The 18,583-nt window shown below is 44.1% G+C and overlaps 1 protein-coding gene across 2 annotated transcripts in view; it reads right to left on the bottom strand.

The window, feature by feature from the left end:
- GNPAT (glyceronephosphate O-acyltransferase) overlaps positions 1-18,580 on the bottom strand; it is a 48,287-nt gene extending 29,707 nt beyond the window's left edge. The window contains exons 1-3 of one of the 2 annotated variants that reach the window (XM_074990199.1): positions 18,415-18,580; positions 5,021-5,212; positions 522-698 (exon numbers count right to left, since the gene is read on the bottom strand). In XM_074990199.1, coding sequence (XP_074846300.1) covers positions 522-698; positions 5,021-5,212; positions 18,415-18,459 — 414 coding nt within the window. In that variant the 5' untranslated portion in view covers positions 18,460-18,580. The remainder of the gene's footprint in view (positions 1-521; positions 699-5,020; positions 5,213-18,414) is intronic. The other variant, XM_074990200.1, reaches the window with a different exon arrangement.
- Positions 18,581-18,583: the final 3 nt, after the last annotated feature.

The following is an 18,583-nucleotide window of genomic DNA, read 5'->3' as shown; positions in this document are numbered from 1 at the left end:
AATCCGACCATTTCAGTAAATGCATGCAAAAGCTCAGGCACAACTTCTGAGCCTGCCAACAAGTCCTGTGGACAGGGGAAAGCAGGAGGAAAGACCAGACTTAACAATCTTGATATTTTCAAAGTAAATAACAACCAAAATCCCTAGGCCTTTCTTTATACACAATCAATGCTACAAGCACAGTTAAAATTATTTGTAGTTCAACTTTAAGAACTTTGGGGTTCTCTTATTTCAAAATCTATTCCAGTCACAAACCTATTTCTGAACAATGAGAAAAAATGTATTCATTATTTAAATCTGCTATTTGTGTACTGAAATTTATAGTTTAAATTCTCCTTCAACTATTCATATATGGGTTTCTCCCTTTCTAATTGCTGAAAAGGGCAATCCTATGTAATAGAGACCTTGCCACTTCTATTCTTTAAATCTTTTGGCTCTATAAATTTGGGTGAAGATTGTGAATCTATGCCTAAATGAGTACTATAATCACCAGTTACATCAGTCTTTATACCAGTACTTACTTTCTGAATTCCTTCTTCATTCACACAAACCCTCTGGAAGAGGCGTTTAAATATTTTGCTCAAACTAAAAGCAAAAAATCTAATAGCTCCTATGTGTAAATTGTGACCCATCTCGTCCAGGATTTCAGTGGCTTCTTCTTGTATAATATCAGCAGACTCTCCCATTTCTTTTGATAACTAAATAAAGAGCAACAGGAAGATGAAAAGCCATAATTTTTTAAAAAGACTGTTCCACAAGCTATACCTATTATTCTGCTAAACTAAGAGAAAAATAGTAAAGCCAATGCTAAGCAAAGCATTCTAAATAGTTCAAATATTATTTTAGGAAAATGTGGATTCTGCTTTATATGACGGGCATGTTCTGTTCTATTTCAACAAAAAAAATAAAGTGCAAACTTCTCTGAAGCACGGTAACTTAAGTGATCGGCTTCTAAAATACAAGTATCAGACAGAGTGCATTTATATTTATAATAAAACATTTAGAATGCGTTGGCATACATATATTGTACTAGATTTGTATCTTTTATAGGTAGCTTACATTTTTAAAAAGTACTTTTTAAATTGCCTTCCTGACAAATGCATGCTTCGGTCCTCTTTTACTGATTAATAAAGTCAACTTTAAAAAGCCAGTGTTCTTCGTAGACATGCTTGTATAAAAGTTTTAAAATCCTTTTGGGGTAAGTTTTTAGACTTAGCCAAGGGATGGTAACTCTGTTACTCAGACCCTCCTTTGTAATGTAATGCTTTGGCAACAGCTAGCTGAAGTGCATACAAAGTACCATCTCTACATTTGCAGCGTACTGTGGTTCAGTTTTAACCATTGCAAACCGCTAACTTGGAAGAGTGTTAATAAGGAATTAGAGAGTGAACATCTTATTAAATATACTGATGCCAACACATGGAACCAAGAAGATAACTCTTTATGATTACATTTAAACTAAATAAGGAATATTTATATTATAAAACCATGGAGGATACAATAAACCATGTCTCAGCTTGGAGAGATGTACTCTATTTGCCTTATTAGTTATGTTTTCACTTCTATGACAGTCATGAAATTTCTCCCCTCCCACTCAAGTGGCCATTTCACTATCAAAATTGATCCATTCAAACTTCCTTCACTACAGCATTTATTTCATCCCAAATAGTTTCACATCTAGCAAAGCCTGCTTATTTTACAACACAGAAGAAACCAGCGACTGCCTTTTCTAACACCACCAAACAAAAACAAAAACAAAATCAATATTTAACAGGCATGAGAATTCTTATTTATTCAAGGTAGGCACTTTACTCTCTTTCACCCATAAAATGTTTATCAGCACACTTCTTATTCTTCATGAATATTTAATTATTAGTTTATAGAGTGCATCTCTCTTTTTGCAGATAGTTACTCATGCCACAAAAGCAGGAAAAAAAGAAACCCATATAAACCACAACACTCATACAAAAACTAAATTGAACAAACGCAGCTCAGCTCATGTCCTGAAGCTTGCTGGATCAGCTCCTGCAAATTTTCAAGGGAGAAAATTCCAAAGACAAGAGGTAAGTTTTCCCCACTCAGACAGGTGGCTGTTCAGTTCTACACCAGCTCTAGCTAATACGTATATTCCCAAGTGGCCCCAGGTAGAGTGCCTTGCATCAGCCACATAACAGGCAGCTGAGAGAAAGCCATTGAGCCAGAGAAGGGCATTTTCTTTGTCTTATGAAATTCCATGCAGGATTAATGTAAGAAGAGCCATATTGGGCCAGACCAATGGTCAAGCTAGCCCAGTATATTATCTCTAACACTGGCCAGTATCATATGCTTCAAAGTCAATGAATCAAACTTGGCAACTCCCAGTGATCTGCCCCGCATCATCCAATCCCAGCTTTTGGCAGCTGGAAGTTTATGTATACATGGAGCATGAGGGCATGTCATTGGCCATCTTGGCTAATACCCACTGATTGACCTATTCTCCATGAATACATCTAATTCTCTTTTGAGCTAGTCATTGTGCACTTTGAGCTATTGTCCTCTTTTGACTCCAGTTAATGTGCAGAAAAGGGCAACAAAAATTATTAGGGGTTTGGAACCATATGAGGAGACCTTATGAAGACTGGGGCTTTTCAGCTCAGAAGAGAGAAGACTAAGGAAGGATATGAAAGAGGTGTATAAAATCATGACAGGTGGAGGAAAATAAATAAGGAAAAGTTATATACACATTCCCCTAACACAAGAAATAAGGGTCACCAAATGAAATTAATAGGTAGCAGTTTCAAACAAACAGAAGGCAGTATTTATTCAAGCAATACCCAGTCCACCTGTGGAACTCCTTGCCAGAGGATGTTGTGAACATCAGGACTTTCACAAAGTTCAAAAAAGAGCTAGATCACTTCATGGAGCATACGTCCATCAATGGTTATTAGCTGTGATGGGTAGGAGCGGTGCCCCTAGCTTCTGGTTGTCAGAAGCTGGGAATAAGTGACAAGGGAGGGATCATTTGGAGGGACCTGTTCTGTTCATTCCTCTGGAATAGGTGATGTTGGCTACTATCAAAAGACAGGGCAACTGCGCTAAGATGGACCTTTAGTCTGATCCAATATAGTCATTCTCATGTTCACTGTGTGGTGTCATACCGGCCAAGTCTTTTTAACCTATCCTTACATAGAAATTATTTTGTATCCCTATCCATTTTAATTCCATTTCTAATATATTAATTTTCTGAGATAAGATAACCAGAACTTCATGCAGTATTCAAGGTGTGCGCATACAATGGATTTATGAAACAGTATTAGAGATTCTCCTGTTTTATTATTTATCCCTTTCCTAATGGTTTAACATTCTGTTAACTTTTTTGACTGCCACTGCACATTAAGGAAACATTTTCAGGGAACTATCCAAGATGATTCCCTGATCTCTTTCTTGAGTGATAACAGTTAATTTAGACTCCATCATTTTGTGTACATACTTGGGATTATTTTCCCAATGTGCATTACTTTGCATTTATCAGCACTGAATTTCATCAGCCATTTTTTGCCCTGTTTAGTAAGATCCCTTTATAACTCTTCACAATTAACTTTGAATTTATCTACCTGGTTTAATTTTGTATCATCTGCAAATTTTGCCATCTCTGATCACTCCCTTGTCCAGATTATTTTATAAAGCAGTTGAACAGTACAGATCCCATTATAGATCCTTGGGAAACCTTCCTATTTATCTCTCTCCATTGTGAAAAGTGACCATTTATTCCTACCCTTTGTTTGGATAGCAATCACAAAGTTTGTTTGGTTAGCAGTCACAAAAAACTGCCATTTTTCCCCACACTGTCACTATCACCTCTGTGGCTCTAATAATACATCAGCTAAGTGTCCCACCTCACCCAGGGGCAAGAGACAGGTCAGGAGTTCCTTCAACCTCTTGAGAGGGGTTGGAAGGCAGCCAAGCCAGGTTCCCACTGACAACCTCCTGGATTCTAGCCACTTACCTTAAGGTTGGGATAAACGCCTTCTCTTGCTGTCAGCTGATGCAATACAGTAAACCCTTGAAATGTGCAATTTCGAGTTGCACTTAACACAACTCAAAATCTCGCTCCCCCCGGCCCCAGTTCAACCCCCCGGTCCCATGTGTCCCCAGTTCAACACCCACCCTCAGCCCTGCTCACCACCCACGCATGGCTCTGGCTCACCCCCGCCCCCCCATCTCTGGCTCCAACTCAGCACCCACATGCACAGCTCCAGCTCAACCTCCCCACCCTGGTTCAAACTCTCCATGTGTGGCTCCAGCTCAACCCCCTGTCCCCAGGTCAAACCCCCTGCCTCTCTCACACAGCCCCCTCCCAGCCCCAAGACTTACCTTTCAAAAGGAGCTCCAGGTGCTCCTGCTGCTTTCCCGGTTGCAGAACGTGCATTCTGCCAGGGAAAAAAGCTGCCCTCGACTTACGAGAAATTCGAGTTCCGTGAAGGTGCATGGGAATGCAATCCTCACGTAAATCGAGGCACCACTGTATTTGAGTGATGTTATTCAACCAGTTCCAGGCTGTGCTGAAATGCTGAACATTCAGGCTTCAGAACTGGATGATCATGATGGTGCTTACTGGGAAGGGGTTGTTACATTTGTTTTTACTAATTACTTCTGTGTTTACAAATTTCCTTTAAAGAAAGGAAATTACATTAAAATGTATGCCAACGTATTTCATAATGTTCCTTCCCCCTGAATGCCCCCAAGACTCATGAAACAGTCAAATACGGTGAATAAACTGTGCGACATGCTGGCATGCCTGCAAAATCAAACACTTCTCGGAGATCATCTACCACACCTCTTTGAGGTCAATCAGTGTATTTATTTTGCCTGCTAGCAAACCGTGATGTTCAAGTTCTTGACTTACTGGTCCTTCCAACACCAATAAATAACCTGTTTGACAGAGAGCAAAAAAAAAAAAAAAAAAGTTTTCTCCTCCTCCCACACAATGTCTACCTGGATTTCATTTATTACCTATTAGAGACTCCACGTTCAGTCTCACCTGTTTGATAACATACTGAACTTGATCAGACTGTAGCACACTATTTTTGATGGCACTTGGCTTGCAAGCTGAAAGTCCTTTGTAAATGACAGGAGTGTAACATTTCATTGCGTAGCGCAAATCACTGGACTGCCGTCTCTCCTCCAATATATCTTCAAACTCCTCCTTCTTCTTTGATGTGAGTTCTTTCTGCTGGGAATATGCAAACAAAGAGTGAGACCATAGCCTAAACCAGACAATGGTATTCACAGATACATCAGCTAACTTTTATCCTGGTGTCATGCAATACTTTTGCAGTGTTTATTTGAATTCTTCAACAAATTCCCATGCTATGAGTGCATTTACAAATATTACATAGATTTAACCTTCCCCACCACGTTAAACTTGGTAGAACAAATGAGCTCTAAATGTCAACAAGTACCACAGAGAAAGTGCCTTGCCTCACCTCCAGCATCTTCTTAATTAAACTAATGGGTTGTGACTTTAGCACTTCTGATTTCAACTGCTGCAATTACTTGTAAGGAATGAGGTGCTGAAATCCACGAAGCAACTCAAAGGCTAAGGATAAAATCAACATCTTAAATTATACCCTTGGCCAGGGCTCTGTCCCCAGTCTGGCACTCTGTGTGCAGAAAGTGGAGTCCGGCAAAAACTTAAACACTTTGCCAATACACAGGCTTTATTTGAAATCTTCCCAAGATCAGAGATCACCTGGAATGCTGCCACCACCTAGGTAATACAAAACCCCCCTTAACTGAGACAGACACACCTGGGATTATCTTCTTAGGGGCACCCCAAGTTCTTAACCCTCCCTCCAGAGACAGTTCAGACACAAAAACCGTAATTTAGTAGCTGACCTTTTAGTCTAAGGCATGAACATACACAGTCTCTTCTTATGAGACAGATCAATTGGCTGAAAGCAGTGATTTATTCTCAAAACAAGAGAAAATAAAGCATGGTTTGCATGCAGAGAAAAATATATTTTCCTGGGATTCAGCTTAAAAGTTGGGGGGGTGGGGCATGGGAATCTCAAGTCAAACAACAATAAGAAACAGAGCAGCAAACATCAAAAACAAAGCAGGAGCAAACAGCAGTAGCCAGTTCAACCAAACTCAAAATAACCATAACTTGATCATGTTTAACTATACATTTCCCTTCTACTTACATCTCTATGGCTGATCTGGAGACAGTCAGGCTATTTATGAGATTCGTTCCAACTGCCTGGGACACATCCTCTCCCTCCATCTTTTCTCTGTGCCCTCCCAGCAGGAAAAAGCCCCATTAACTGCAATTGTTCTCAGTTCAAAGAAGTCACTCCACTCTGAGTGGCTCACCTGGACTCAAGTTAAGAGATTAACCCCTTCCCTATTCATTCATGGCAACTCCAAATCAAACTGGAATTCAATGAAAATCAGGAAACACAGACATAAAAGGAGTCCTTGAAGGAAACACCCATTATAGTAGTAGTAGTAGTAGTAGTAGTAGCATCCTTCAGTCTATGTAGACTATGGATTGCACCCTTCGTAGTTCCGTTTGGCGTCCTCATTTGCAGCGTTGCCTGTGACTGTGAGGACCCACGAGAGTGACAGTCCTTGCTGCATCTGTTGCATATGTAATGGGTGTCTGACAGGTCCTTACTGAGCTTTCTGTGGGCTCGCTTCTCCTCTGCTAGCTGTCTGATTCTCAACTCACCCTTCTGAAGGCCCTTGTATAGTTCCTGCCTCCATCTGCTGCGATCGTCTGCCAGCTCCTCCCAGCTGTCTGGCTTGATGTCTGCTTCCCTGAGGTCTCTCTTGCAAACATCTTTGTAGCGCAGCTGGGGGCATCCGGGAGGTCTTTTGCCAGAGGCTAGCTTGCCATACAGGATGTCTTTTGGGATCCTTCCATCATTCATCCTGTGGACGTGGCCAAGCCAGCAGAGCTGCCGCTGCCTGAGGAGGGTGTGCATAGCTGGGATTCCAGCTTGCTTGAGGATGGCGGTGTTGGACACTCTGTCCTTCCATGATATTCCAAGGATGCGCCTGAGGCAGCGCAAGTGGAAGACGTTCAGCCTCTTTTCCTGGCGGCATACAGGGTCCAAGTCTCGCTGCCGTAAAGGAGGATGCTGAGGATGCAGGCTCTGTAGACTTGCATTTTGGTGTGAGTGTACAGCTTGTTGTTATTCCACACTCTCTCGCTGAGTCTGGACAGAGTTGCAGCTGCTTTACCGATCCTCTTATTTAGCTCATTCTCCAAGGACAGGGTGTCAGTGATGGTGGACCTGAGGTAAATGAACTCGTGGACGACCTTTAACGTATAGTTGTCAATGCTGATTGATGGAGAAACAGCAACGTCCTGAGCAAGTACATTTGTCTTCTTTAGGCTGATGGAGAGCCCAAAGTCCTTGCATGCTTTGGAGAACCGATCCAGCAGCTTCTGAAGCTGGTCTTCTGTGTGTGACACGACAGCAGCATCATCTGCGAACGGCATCTCTCTGATGAGGACTTCCCGCACCTTAGACTTAGCTTTCAGCCTTGCAAGATTAAACAGTTTCCCGTCAGATCTTGTGTGCAAAAAGATGCCCTATGTTGAAGATCCAAAGGAAACACCCATTGGCTGGTGCAAAATAGGACATCCAGTTTGTTAAATCACTTAAACAAAACAAAGCAGCAGAAATGCAGCATTTAAAGACTAACAAAATGATTTATTCAGTGATGAGCTTTTGTGGGACAAACATCAGATTCATCATCAGATCTGATGAAGTGGGTCTGTCCCACAAAAGCTCATCACCGCATAAATCATTTTGTTAGTCTTTAAAGTTCTAATTTTCTCTGTTATTGGGTCACTTAAAGCATAGGCTCACACAACATATCTTTGGGAGATCAGAAAGGCATGGATCACCAGGGTAATCTCCTCACAGAAGAGGACCTGACCTCTCTATGGCCAAACACAAACAATAAATAGCTTTTTTGAACTCTGATATTAACTTACCCTCCCGAAGCAGTGAGGATTCAACAACTCCTCAGGGAGGAAACCTGAATGACAAAAGGCAAAATCTTCTTCCATTTGACTGGGCTATTTGCTATGGGAATCACTCTGGCTAGCAACCTTAGTCTTGCTGGAACTGTGTTTCAGCCTGTTTTCACCTACTCAGACTCAGGTGGCAGCAGCAAAACACTAGGCAAGTCAATTAACTGCACCAGAAGGACTCAAATGAAATGGAAACATAAAACTGACAGACTAACAGAGAAGTTTAGAGCATGAGCTTTCGTGAGTTAACTCACTTCTTCAGATGCTGGCATCTGAAGAAGTGAGTTAACTCACGAAAGCTCATGCTCTAAACTTTTCTGTTAGTCTATAAGGTGCCACAGGACCCTTCATTGCTCTACAGATCCAGACTAACACGGCTACCCCTCTGATACTTGATATAAAACTGACAGTCACTGGCACTTTGTAGATACAAGACTTCATGTTGCCTTAGTGTATCCCACAGTGACCTCATAAAGATAAGAGTCAAGAGACAGAAACCTACACCACAGAAGGATATTCAAGACAGACAGGCACCAGTCTCCGTGCTCTCTTTCACAGAAAAAAAGTCATACGTCCCTGATAGTGACTGCAACAACACTTTGTGGTCAACAAAAATCAAAAGGTAGCTGATAGACCTGGAAAGGCATGGGCCCAACTCACAGCAGCAGCTGGCAGGAGAGAGAGATACAAACATTCCCATGCAGCATTCATGAATTATAATAGTATACCTATTCACACCACAAAACTCATCATAATGCCTACTTCCAACTTTTCTGCCTCTAACTCATTTGACAGGTGTGTATACCGTAAACTCTTTGTTCAAGAGGGTGGAAAAAAGCTATGTTTTCTACCAACACAACTGAGCACGAGACAGCAAAGAGCACAGAAAGTCTGCTATATGCATCCCAAACTCAAATCTATGTCAGTACTGCAGTAAAAGTAAAATGCCCCTCTTGCTACTGAAAAAGGGCCTGAGTCAAGTCCACTGAAATCAACGGGAATCTTTCCAAGACTTCAGTAGGCCCTGGATGAGGCCCACAGTCCCCACAATTTTGTTCAAAAGTGAAACCATGTGTGAGGGGTGTGCAAATCTCAGACAAGTCCCAGTTACATTGGGATTGTTGGCAGCTACTGTCTGAAGAGAAAAGAAGAATACTGTGTGTGATGGGGCTATTAAATTTGCTATTAGAACAATTACTCTTACATGTTCCTTATTCATATTCAAAGTCCCAACTGATTTAGCACTATTATAGCTTTTTGCATTTTGTTTCTTTTTTAAAAAATATATAAAAGAGGAATAAAACAAAAAGACTCAGGCTATGACACTACGAAAATGAACAAGTGTATTGCTACAACTTCACAGGTCTTGACCTGCACCAAACGATAGTTACATAAAAATCTGCAAGTGCCGCATTATAACTCAAATTTGCGCAACATTGCAGTGTTGCAGATAACTATGAAATTACAAGCTTAATACAGGTATCGGAGGGGTAGCCGTGTTAGTCTGGATCTGTAACAGCAACGAAGGGTCCTGTGGCACCTTACAGACTAACAGAAAAGTTTTGAGCATGAGCTTTCGTGAGCACAGACTCACTTCATCAGATGCTGGTCTTGGAAATCTGCAGGGCCAGGTATAAATAAGCCAGAGCAAGGGTGGGGATAACAAGGTTAGCTCAGTCAGCAAGGGTGAGGCTTACTACCAGCAGTTGATCCGGAGATGTGAACACCAAGGGAGGGGAAGCTGCTTCTGTATTTAGCCAGCCATTCACAGTCTTTGTTTAAGCCTGAGCTGAGGGCATCAAATTTGCAGATGAATTGTAGCTCAGAAATTTCTCTTTGGAGTCTGGTCCTGAAATTTCTTTGCTGTAGGATAGCTACTTTTAAGTCTGCTACTGTGTGGCCTGGGAGATTGAAGCTTAATACAATTATGTTACTGATAATAAAAACATGAAAAATAGCTTATGGGTGTTTACTACAACATTAATTTAAAATCCACTTACCAAACAACTCTTAAGCATAAAGGCAAAGTTCTGGGAGATATTAAAATTTCAGACATTCAAGTTACTTGTAAATAAAAAAAAAAAACTTATTTTTTTTTACTTAAATGGAATAGAATTATACTTCTTTCAACAGTTTATCTATTTTTTAAAAGGAACTAATTTTACACAAACTTTCCAAAGCAACTGGTATTTGTATAAAGACCAAACACAAAAAGAAAAAAACTGAGGTGCAAATTTACAAGAGAAAACAGTAGATTAAGGCTATACGTACACTGCACACGTTATACCTCGGCAACATCATTGTAATGCGTGCTGCATAGCCACTCCTTATCGCTACGCGAGTGCTCTCCCAGTGACCTAAGTTTCCGCTAAGCTGCACGGCTACTTACTAAGCCTTGCAGGGGGGCTCAGAGCTGCCTCTAGCAATCAGGGAGAGATGCCTCTGCCCCAGCATGAAATTGCCACAGCCAGGGGCCACCCTCCTGTACCCTAACCCTCTGCCCCAGCCCTGAGACCGTCTCTTGCACCCCTAGCTCCTTGCACCACCCAAGCCACATACAGTTAATGTGCACAATGGCTTTGTATCATCTCCACACACAGGAGCACACAACAAAAGCCATTGCACCTTTGGACATAAAAAATGAGAGGGAACACTGCTGGACACAAAATAAAACCACCTCTAACCAGGGGCAGAAGCTTCACTGCTGGGAGTGCAGCTCTCTCCAATGAAGAGCTGTCCACACTGGTGTTTTTCATCATTTTGTTGTTCAGGAGGTGTTTTTTCCACAGCTTGAGCAACAAATGTTTTAATGAATAAAGTGCCAGAGTAGACATATCCTGAGTCTCTACCAACGGTTAAATACTGATGTGGCCACTCAAAGTTCCTTACACTTGATTTTTTTTCCAGTGGCTTTAAAAAGGACTATAAAAACTTTTAATTTTTGCCTCTCCCTCCAGTCTCCAATTGACCAGTGTGCTGCGAAATCTAAGTAACCTAAGAATGTACACGCTGTGGCTGTTATTAGTGTCAGCTGTTGCCACTGATCTCTCTGACTCAGTCCTGCTCCAAAATAAAGCAGGCAAAGAAGAATCTCTAAAAGGGGATCCAAGATCTAAAATGGGGAGGAGGGAAAAGGCACAGAATAGGCCTGTCACATAACACATGCAAAATTACAAAATATATTGGCACTCAAATATAAATGAAAACCTTTATTTCTAGTACAAGACTTTTAAAAAGAGATGTAAATTTGGCAAGCTGTAGTTACGTAGAAGTGAAATAAAGCGATACTCCGCTCTGCCATTATCACATCCATCAACCATTGCATTGCTGATGCCACCACAAAATGCTTATCTGGTGGCAGCCGATTCAAAAAAGGACATTGTCAAGCTAAGAATCATATTTCCACAGGTTGAACTTCCCTAATCCGGACTCTCTCATCCAGCAATATCCATAATCCAGCATGACATTAGTGAGCCGGACAGCCACTTGTCATGGGTGTGGCCAAGTTTCCTGTGGTCCCATACAGCTTGCTTCTAGCCACCAGTCCTGGCTCTGTTTTCTGTGCTGTTATTTAGCTGTAATTTCCCCCAAATGTCTTCTAAGAGCCCAGTAAGCAGTGAAGTGTTGGTCATGTGCTAGACCAGGTGTGTCCAACCTGCGGCCTGAGGGCCACATGCGGCCCTGGACAGCTAGTAATGTGGCCCCACAAGATCGTAAACTTTTAACATTATTATGTGATTTATATACATTAACTATATTATATATTTTATATGTGGCCCAAGACAATTCCTCTTCACTCAATGCGGCCCAGGCAAGCCAAAAGGTTGGACACCCATGTGCTAGACAATATTGACCTCCTGTGGTCCGGCAAATTCTCTCATTTGGTAACAGTCAGGTCCTAAGGGTGCTGGAGAAAAGCGGTTCAACCTGTATCTGACTGAACGGCCAGATCACAGAAACAACAAGAAGTCCTGTGGCACCTTATAGACTAACAGATATTTTGGAGCATAAGCTTTTGCGGACAAAGACCCACATCATCAGATGCATGGGGGGGTAGTTTCAAAGGGGTATTTAAAGAGTGGGGTCAAATACCCCTCTGAAACCACTCCCCCCACTCATGCATCCGATGAAGCGGGTCTTTGCCCGAGAAAGCTTATGCTCCAAAATAGCTGTTAGTTTATAAGGTGCCCCAGGACTTCCTGTTGTTCTCGAAGCTACACACTAAGGCTACGTCTACACGTGCAGCCAACATCAAAATAGTTTATTTCGATGTTGCGACATCGAAATAGTCTATTTCGATGAATAACGTCTACACGTCCTCCAGGGCCGGCAACGTCGATGTTCAACTTCGACGTTGCTCAGCCTAACATCGAAATAGGCGCAGCGAGGGAACGTCTACACGTCAAAGTAGCACACATCGAAATAGGGATGCCAGGCACAGCTGCAGACAGGGTCACAGGGCGGACTCAACAGCAAGCCGCTCCCTTAAAGGGCCCCTCCCAGACACAGTTGCACTAAACAACACAAGATCCACAGAGCTGACAACTGGTTGCAGACCCTGTGCCTGCAGCATAGATCCCCAGCTGCCGCAGAAGCAGCCAGAAGCCCTGGGCTAAGGGCTGCTGCCCACGGTGACCATAGAGCCCCGCAGGGGCTGGAGAGAGAGCATCTCTCAACCCCCCAGCTGATGGCCGCCATGGAGGACCCAGCAATTTCGACGTTGCGGGACGCGGATCGTCTACACGGTCCTTACTTCGACGTTGAACGTCGAAGTAGGGCGCTATTCCTATCTCCTCATGAGGTTAGCAACTTCGACGTCTCGCCGCCTAACGTCGAAGTTAACTTCGAAATAGCGCCCGACGTGTGTAGACGCGACGGGCCCTATTTCGAAGTTGGTGCCGCTACTTCGAAGTAGCGTGCACGTGTAGACGCAGCTTAACACTGCTACCTCTCTGATACAGATCACAGAAAAGTATTGGAGGGGTAGCCGTGTTAGTCTGAATCTGTAACAGCAACAAAGGGTCCTGTGGCACCTTATAGACTAACAGAAAAGTTTTGAGCATGAGCTTTCGTGAGCACAGACTCACTTCATCAGATGCATCTGATGAAGTGAGTCTGTGCTCACGAAAGCTCATGCTCAAAACTTTTCTGTTAGTCTATAAGGTGCCACAGGACCCTTTGTTGCTGTTACAGATCACAGAAAACACACCCTTACTCAGTTTGATTACTCTGTGGAATCTGACAGTACTTTTCCTGCAGCCAATTTCTCTTATCAGTTGATGGTTAGTTTCACCTTAGGGCCCCAGGCACTGTTTGGGGAGCCCATGTTCAGACTCTCTTCCCCAAGCACTAAAAACAGGGTGGTGGCCCTGTTTCTCACAATTGCAGAGCTACTGTTTCAGGCTGGTTGGATTCTGCCATAGAATTCTCCCATATCAGAAATTATATTACATGTTTTAAAGTGCACAGATTAACAGCTGTCACGAGAAATGTATGGGAGTTGCAGACGCCCAGAACAGACGAGCCTGGAATTCCCCAAACTCCACAGAGAGACTGAATGATTCTGTTCCCTGGCTCTTAAGATACCAGCATGGAGCCAGGGAGACGAGCAGCATTCCTTGTAAGAGCAGCATTGGGGGCTACCCAGGAGAAATTTCAAGGCCCCCCAACTGATTAGCAGAATGTCCACAGCCAGCAGTGTGTGTTTCTACTGGTGATACACATCCTTTATGCTGTAGTGCACAGAATAAAGTTTATTCTGCACAGGACTGGGAAAAATTAGGGGGAACGTGGGAGAGGAATACAGAAAAATTCAGGAGGTTGTTCCCAGACCTCTACCCTGGAACCAGGATTTTCATCCTTCTCTTCCCCAAACCTCTTCAGAATCCAGGTCTGGGAATGGCTGAACATTCCCCTCTCAAACCCTCAGCCTGAAGCAAGGAGAAGTCCATGAAAAGCAGGCCTATGCCCTCCCCACCTGCTTCCACAGAGGCAGAAGAGAGACAAAGTGGAAATAGCCAGCGTACAATGGGATTCCCTGGACTCATCCCTGAATGCTGCCAGAGGAAAGCAAGCATAGTGAGGTGTGATAGCAACCCCCAGGAATCCTCCACACTGCTTTGGAGCAGGTCCTGCCCAGAACTGGAACCACAGTGATGAGAAAATCTTCACTCATTTTGTACTCAGAGCCAGGAAGCAACTGCAGATGCCTGGGAATAGTGGAAGAGGGATTTTCCATGAGCACAAAGAGCAGCGAAACGGCTTTTGTTGCTGTCATAGAAGGACAGGTGGGGGGAGAGAAGGGACTGATCTTCCATTCCCAGGACCCTTGCAGGAGGACTTTTATGCTGGGGAAGGGCAATCTTTGCTTCACACACCAGACTCTCATGATATCAGGGAGTGCTAGGAACAGGTGATACGGAGAAATCTCTTGCACTCACAGGGACCATCCTTGAGGCCAGGAGAAAACCCCCATGTCTTCCATGAAGCCAGAGAGCAATGGGTACAAAGGAAGAGCAGCACAAGTTCTACTCTGAATCCTTCCATGGGCCTTGATGGCTGAGAATTCATTGCAGTGAGTGTTGAGTGAAAAGCAGGGGAAGGCTGGGGAGCTGTACTCCCAGTAAACTGTGAGCCTCTGTGGTCACTCAGGAGAGATTTCCACGCCTCCAGCTGATCAGCAGAGCACCCATTTAGGTTTTGCACATGCTTTGGTGCACTTAAAAAATTATTCTGCACATAGATAGAAAAATTCTGCACAAAGATGGAAAAAGATTAAAGGGAACACTGCTAGGGACATTCCCCTTGACGCTTCTTCAGGACAAGAAGAGGGGAGGAGCTCTCTTTATGTCCCTCCCCTCAGGCCCCACAGCATTTGGTTTTAGTCAGAAGGTGCTCCATGCTCATTCACATGCTCTACAGCACAGTCCACATCAGCTGTGAACAAGTCTACACACACTTTTATGATTCAGACCCCCAAAAATCTTCAACAACAGCTATTCTAAGTCATAGACCTTCAGTACTGTCCTGTGCTCCGTCTATGCTGAACAGACCCAAGTCTTTTTAACCTGTCCCCATACAGGAGCTGTTGTTTCATCCCCCTAATCAGGGGAGTAGAATGATCCCACAGCCACAACTGAGGAAATATCCCTGTGAGGTATGAGGAAAGCAGATGAGCAACCTCCATTCCTGTGACAGGAAAACAGGACAAAAGGATAACCGGGAGGGTATGCACAGTGTTAGAAGTAGGAAGAAGTGGCAATTGTGGTGGGTCAGAAGGGTAAAAGAGCCAAGAGGTCAACATCTGAGCTGAAAAAGAAAAAGGATGACAGAGATGTTAACTCCTGAACGGCCGGGGGCGGGAGGGGGACAGAAGAAGCAAGTGGCAGTGTAGGGCAAAGGAAGTGGGTGGGTGATGCTGCCGTGGTAAGAAGAGAGGCTGAAGTCAAGCATGTGGCTGTTTGGGAAAATGCAGTTCCAGACCCGAAGGTCGAACAGTAAAGTGTGGAGAGGCAGGAGGCTAGGGGGCAGAAAAGATGTCAACTTGGAAGCTAAAGTCACTGAAGGGTGAAGGATTACAAGAATCAATCACTACAGCATGAAGAGGAGATCCCTCTCTCTCTGTTCCCAGGTCAAGGTGGAGTTCTACTGGTAATAGCAGGACTCCACATGTTCATAGGAGTACAAGGATCAAGTTACAGTCATCAGAGATTCAAGAAGCCATTCATCTTTAAGGCTCAGTTTCAATATCTTTTCTAGACTTCACACATGCACACATCTTTCAGCTGTCCCTACATTTCTCAAACAAATTCCTGCTAGTCTGAAGTTCATGATTCTGTATGTAGGAGGGAAGAGAAGAGATGGAGCAAATTTTTTAATTGTTTAACCAATGTTGTTCATTTATTTGAATGGAGAACAGTTTTCCACATATTTTGAAAAAGTAAAAAAAACATTAATTTAAGAACCTCAAAAACTGTCTGTCAAACTGCATTTGTTTTGTAGAGTCCTCACTAGGAAAGGGGGAGCAAAAGCCAAGTTTTATGATAAACAGTTTTACAGTTTCCAAATGCTGAAACTGGGAGTTTTCACAGAATCACAGGGCTGGAAGGGACCTCAAGAGGTCATCGAGTCCAGCCACCTGCTTCAAGCAGGATCAACCCCCACTAAGTCATCCCAGCCAGGACTATGTCAAGCTGGGACTTAAAAACCTCCAGGGATGGAATTCCACCATCTCTCTACGTAACGCATTCCAGTGCTTCACCACCCCTCTGGTAAAGTAGTTTTTCCTAATATCCAACCTACTTCTCTTTCTGTAACTTCAGACCATTTCTCCTTGTTCTGCCGTCTGTCATTACTGAGAACAGTTTCTATCTGAGCCTCCCTTTAGGAAGTTGAAGGCTGCTATTAAATCACCTCTCAGTTTTCTCTTCTGCAAACTAAATAAGCCCAAATCCCTCAGCCTATCCTCATAGGTCATGTGCTCCAGCCCCTTAATCATTTTCGTTGCCCTCTGCTGAACTTGCTCCAGCACATCCACATCCTTTCTATACTGGGGGGCCCCAAAACTGGATGCAATACTCCAGATGTGGCCTCACCAGTGCTGAATAGAGGGGAACAACAATCTCTCCATCTGCTCGAAATGCTCCTCCTAATGCACCCCAATATGCCACTGGCCTTCTTGGCTACAAGGGCACACTGTTTACTCATATCCAGGAAAGCTTGACTCAGTCTGACTTGGAGAGCGTATCTCAAAGACTGTTTTCAACACCTCCACACACACCTTCCAAGAAGCTGCGGGGCAGGGAATTGCATGTTTTATCCATGTATCTGTGTAAATGCACTGGAGAAGTAGGGCAAATTCTGAAGTTAAAGATAATACTGCTGAACAGATTCATTTAGAACTGCCCCCATACAAGTGGCTTACTGTATAGGGGGCACAAGGTGTCTAAAGCAGTCTGGGCCTTATCCAAAGCCCAGTCAAATCAATGAGTCTTTCAGTAGGCGTGGATCAGATCTTTGACAATAAAGATATCTTTAATATAACCTTGGTGCTTTTACTCTGCCCCCCCTTTGCCTTCAAACAGAGGATTAAATGCAAAGATTAGCAGTATTGTAATATGAGATTTGAGAAGTCAAACACTCAGGTTAGGACATTACAAAAGCTAAAGTTCCAATCATAACATTTTGTACATGTTACAAAACTGATTAAGCAAATGGTAACATTTCAGATTTCCATTTAACAAGGAGACATTTGTATCATATCTGCAATAGAAACTTTTTGGTGATAGGAATGTCATTAAAATTTCTTTCCAACGACATAATTTGTTAAAGAATTCAGCAGATGGGGGAAAAGTCTCTTGTAAAAGTGAGGGAATTCAAATAACAAACCACCTTCAGATTTAGGAGCATATAAGTAATGAAGTTGATGTCTCCTGGCCAGAACTCAAACAGCCAAACTCGGAATTTGGTGAACCTTAGTTAACAGAAACGTAGATGACAGTAGATCAGTATTGTTTATTGTCAAATTAAACAGCAACCGTACTTGCAGATCTTTTTTGTTTAGACTCACTTTCTTCCGTTTCTAAATAAAACAGTCCCGCTAGTGGGAGAGACTGCCCTATAATCAACACACAGCCATCATCACACCCGCACTGTTTCCTCTTTTAAACGGGTGCCCTTACTCCCCCCCTTCCTTCTTCCCTCTCTACCCGGGTTATTAATCATCAGACAATACGGGTACATTTTATGGCTATTATCTGCACTAGACACTTCATATGCTGTCCAGGAAGCCGAGGCAGAGAGCAAACCCTACAGTAACAAGAATAGGGGACCACATTTCATTCAATCCTGAACGAGACAATCAAACTAGAAGAAAACAGTAAGACTCCGGCGGAAAAACCCAGCAAAGCCATCCGAAGCTGGAAGGTTGCAACACACCCGTGAGATCTCTGGGTCTTCGCGGAACGAGGGGGGAACTAATTTCCTGCCTTATCTCCCTCCCCCGCCTTCCCGCTGCAGGGCTCATAACATGTCACACACCCCACCGCTGGCCGCCGCACGGCAGAGGGCGGCCCCAGCTTCTCGCGCGGTGGCCCCTGACGGTGGGGGACACGAACAGCTGCCCGCGGGGAGCTGGCTGCGTACTGCGGGCCAATAGCGGGTCGGCCGGCCCGGGATGGGCACCCGGCGCCCCGCGTGTCAGCAGCCAAGCGGGAGCGCGGGCGTTTCAGGCGGAATCGTTAGGGTTCAGAGTGAACAGCGGCAGCCGGGCGGCCTGCGGAGCAGCTCGACTGGCCCCCGGCCGCCGCTCACCGCCCCGTAACCCGATACACACCCAGGCAAGGGCCGAGCGGCCGCCCGCAAAGCCCCGTGTCCCCGGCGCCTACCGAGTACATGGGGGGCCCGAGTCGGGAACGCCCCGCTGCCGCCATCCTCGCCGGGCCGAGCCCGCCCCACTTATCGGGCTCCGCGGCCTCCGTCTCCGCCTGGAGCGCCCATTCCCCCGCCCGCCTCGCTCTGCCTAGCGGGCGGCTCTGGGAGGGGGAGGGGAGAAGC

This window comes from Carettochelys insculpta, chromosome 3 (genome assembly GCF_033958435.1).
Source record: "Carettochelys insculpta isolate YL-2023 chromosome 3, ASM3395843v1, whole genome shotgun sequence".
In the NCBI taxonomy this organism is placed as follows: Eukaryota; Metazoa; Chordata; order Testudines; family Carettochelyidae; genus Carettochelys; species Carettochelys insculpta.
This window is presented reverse-complemented; position numbering and strand designations above follow the sequence as displayed.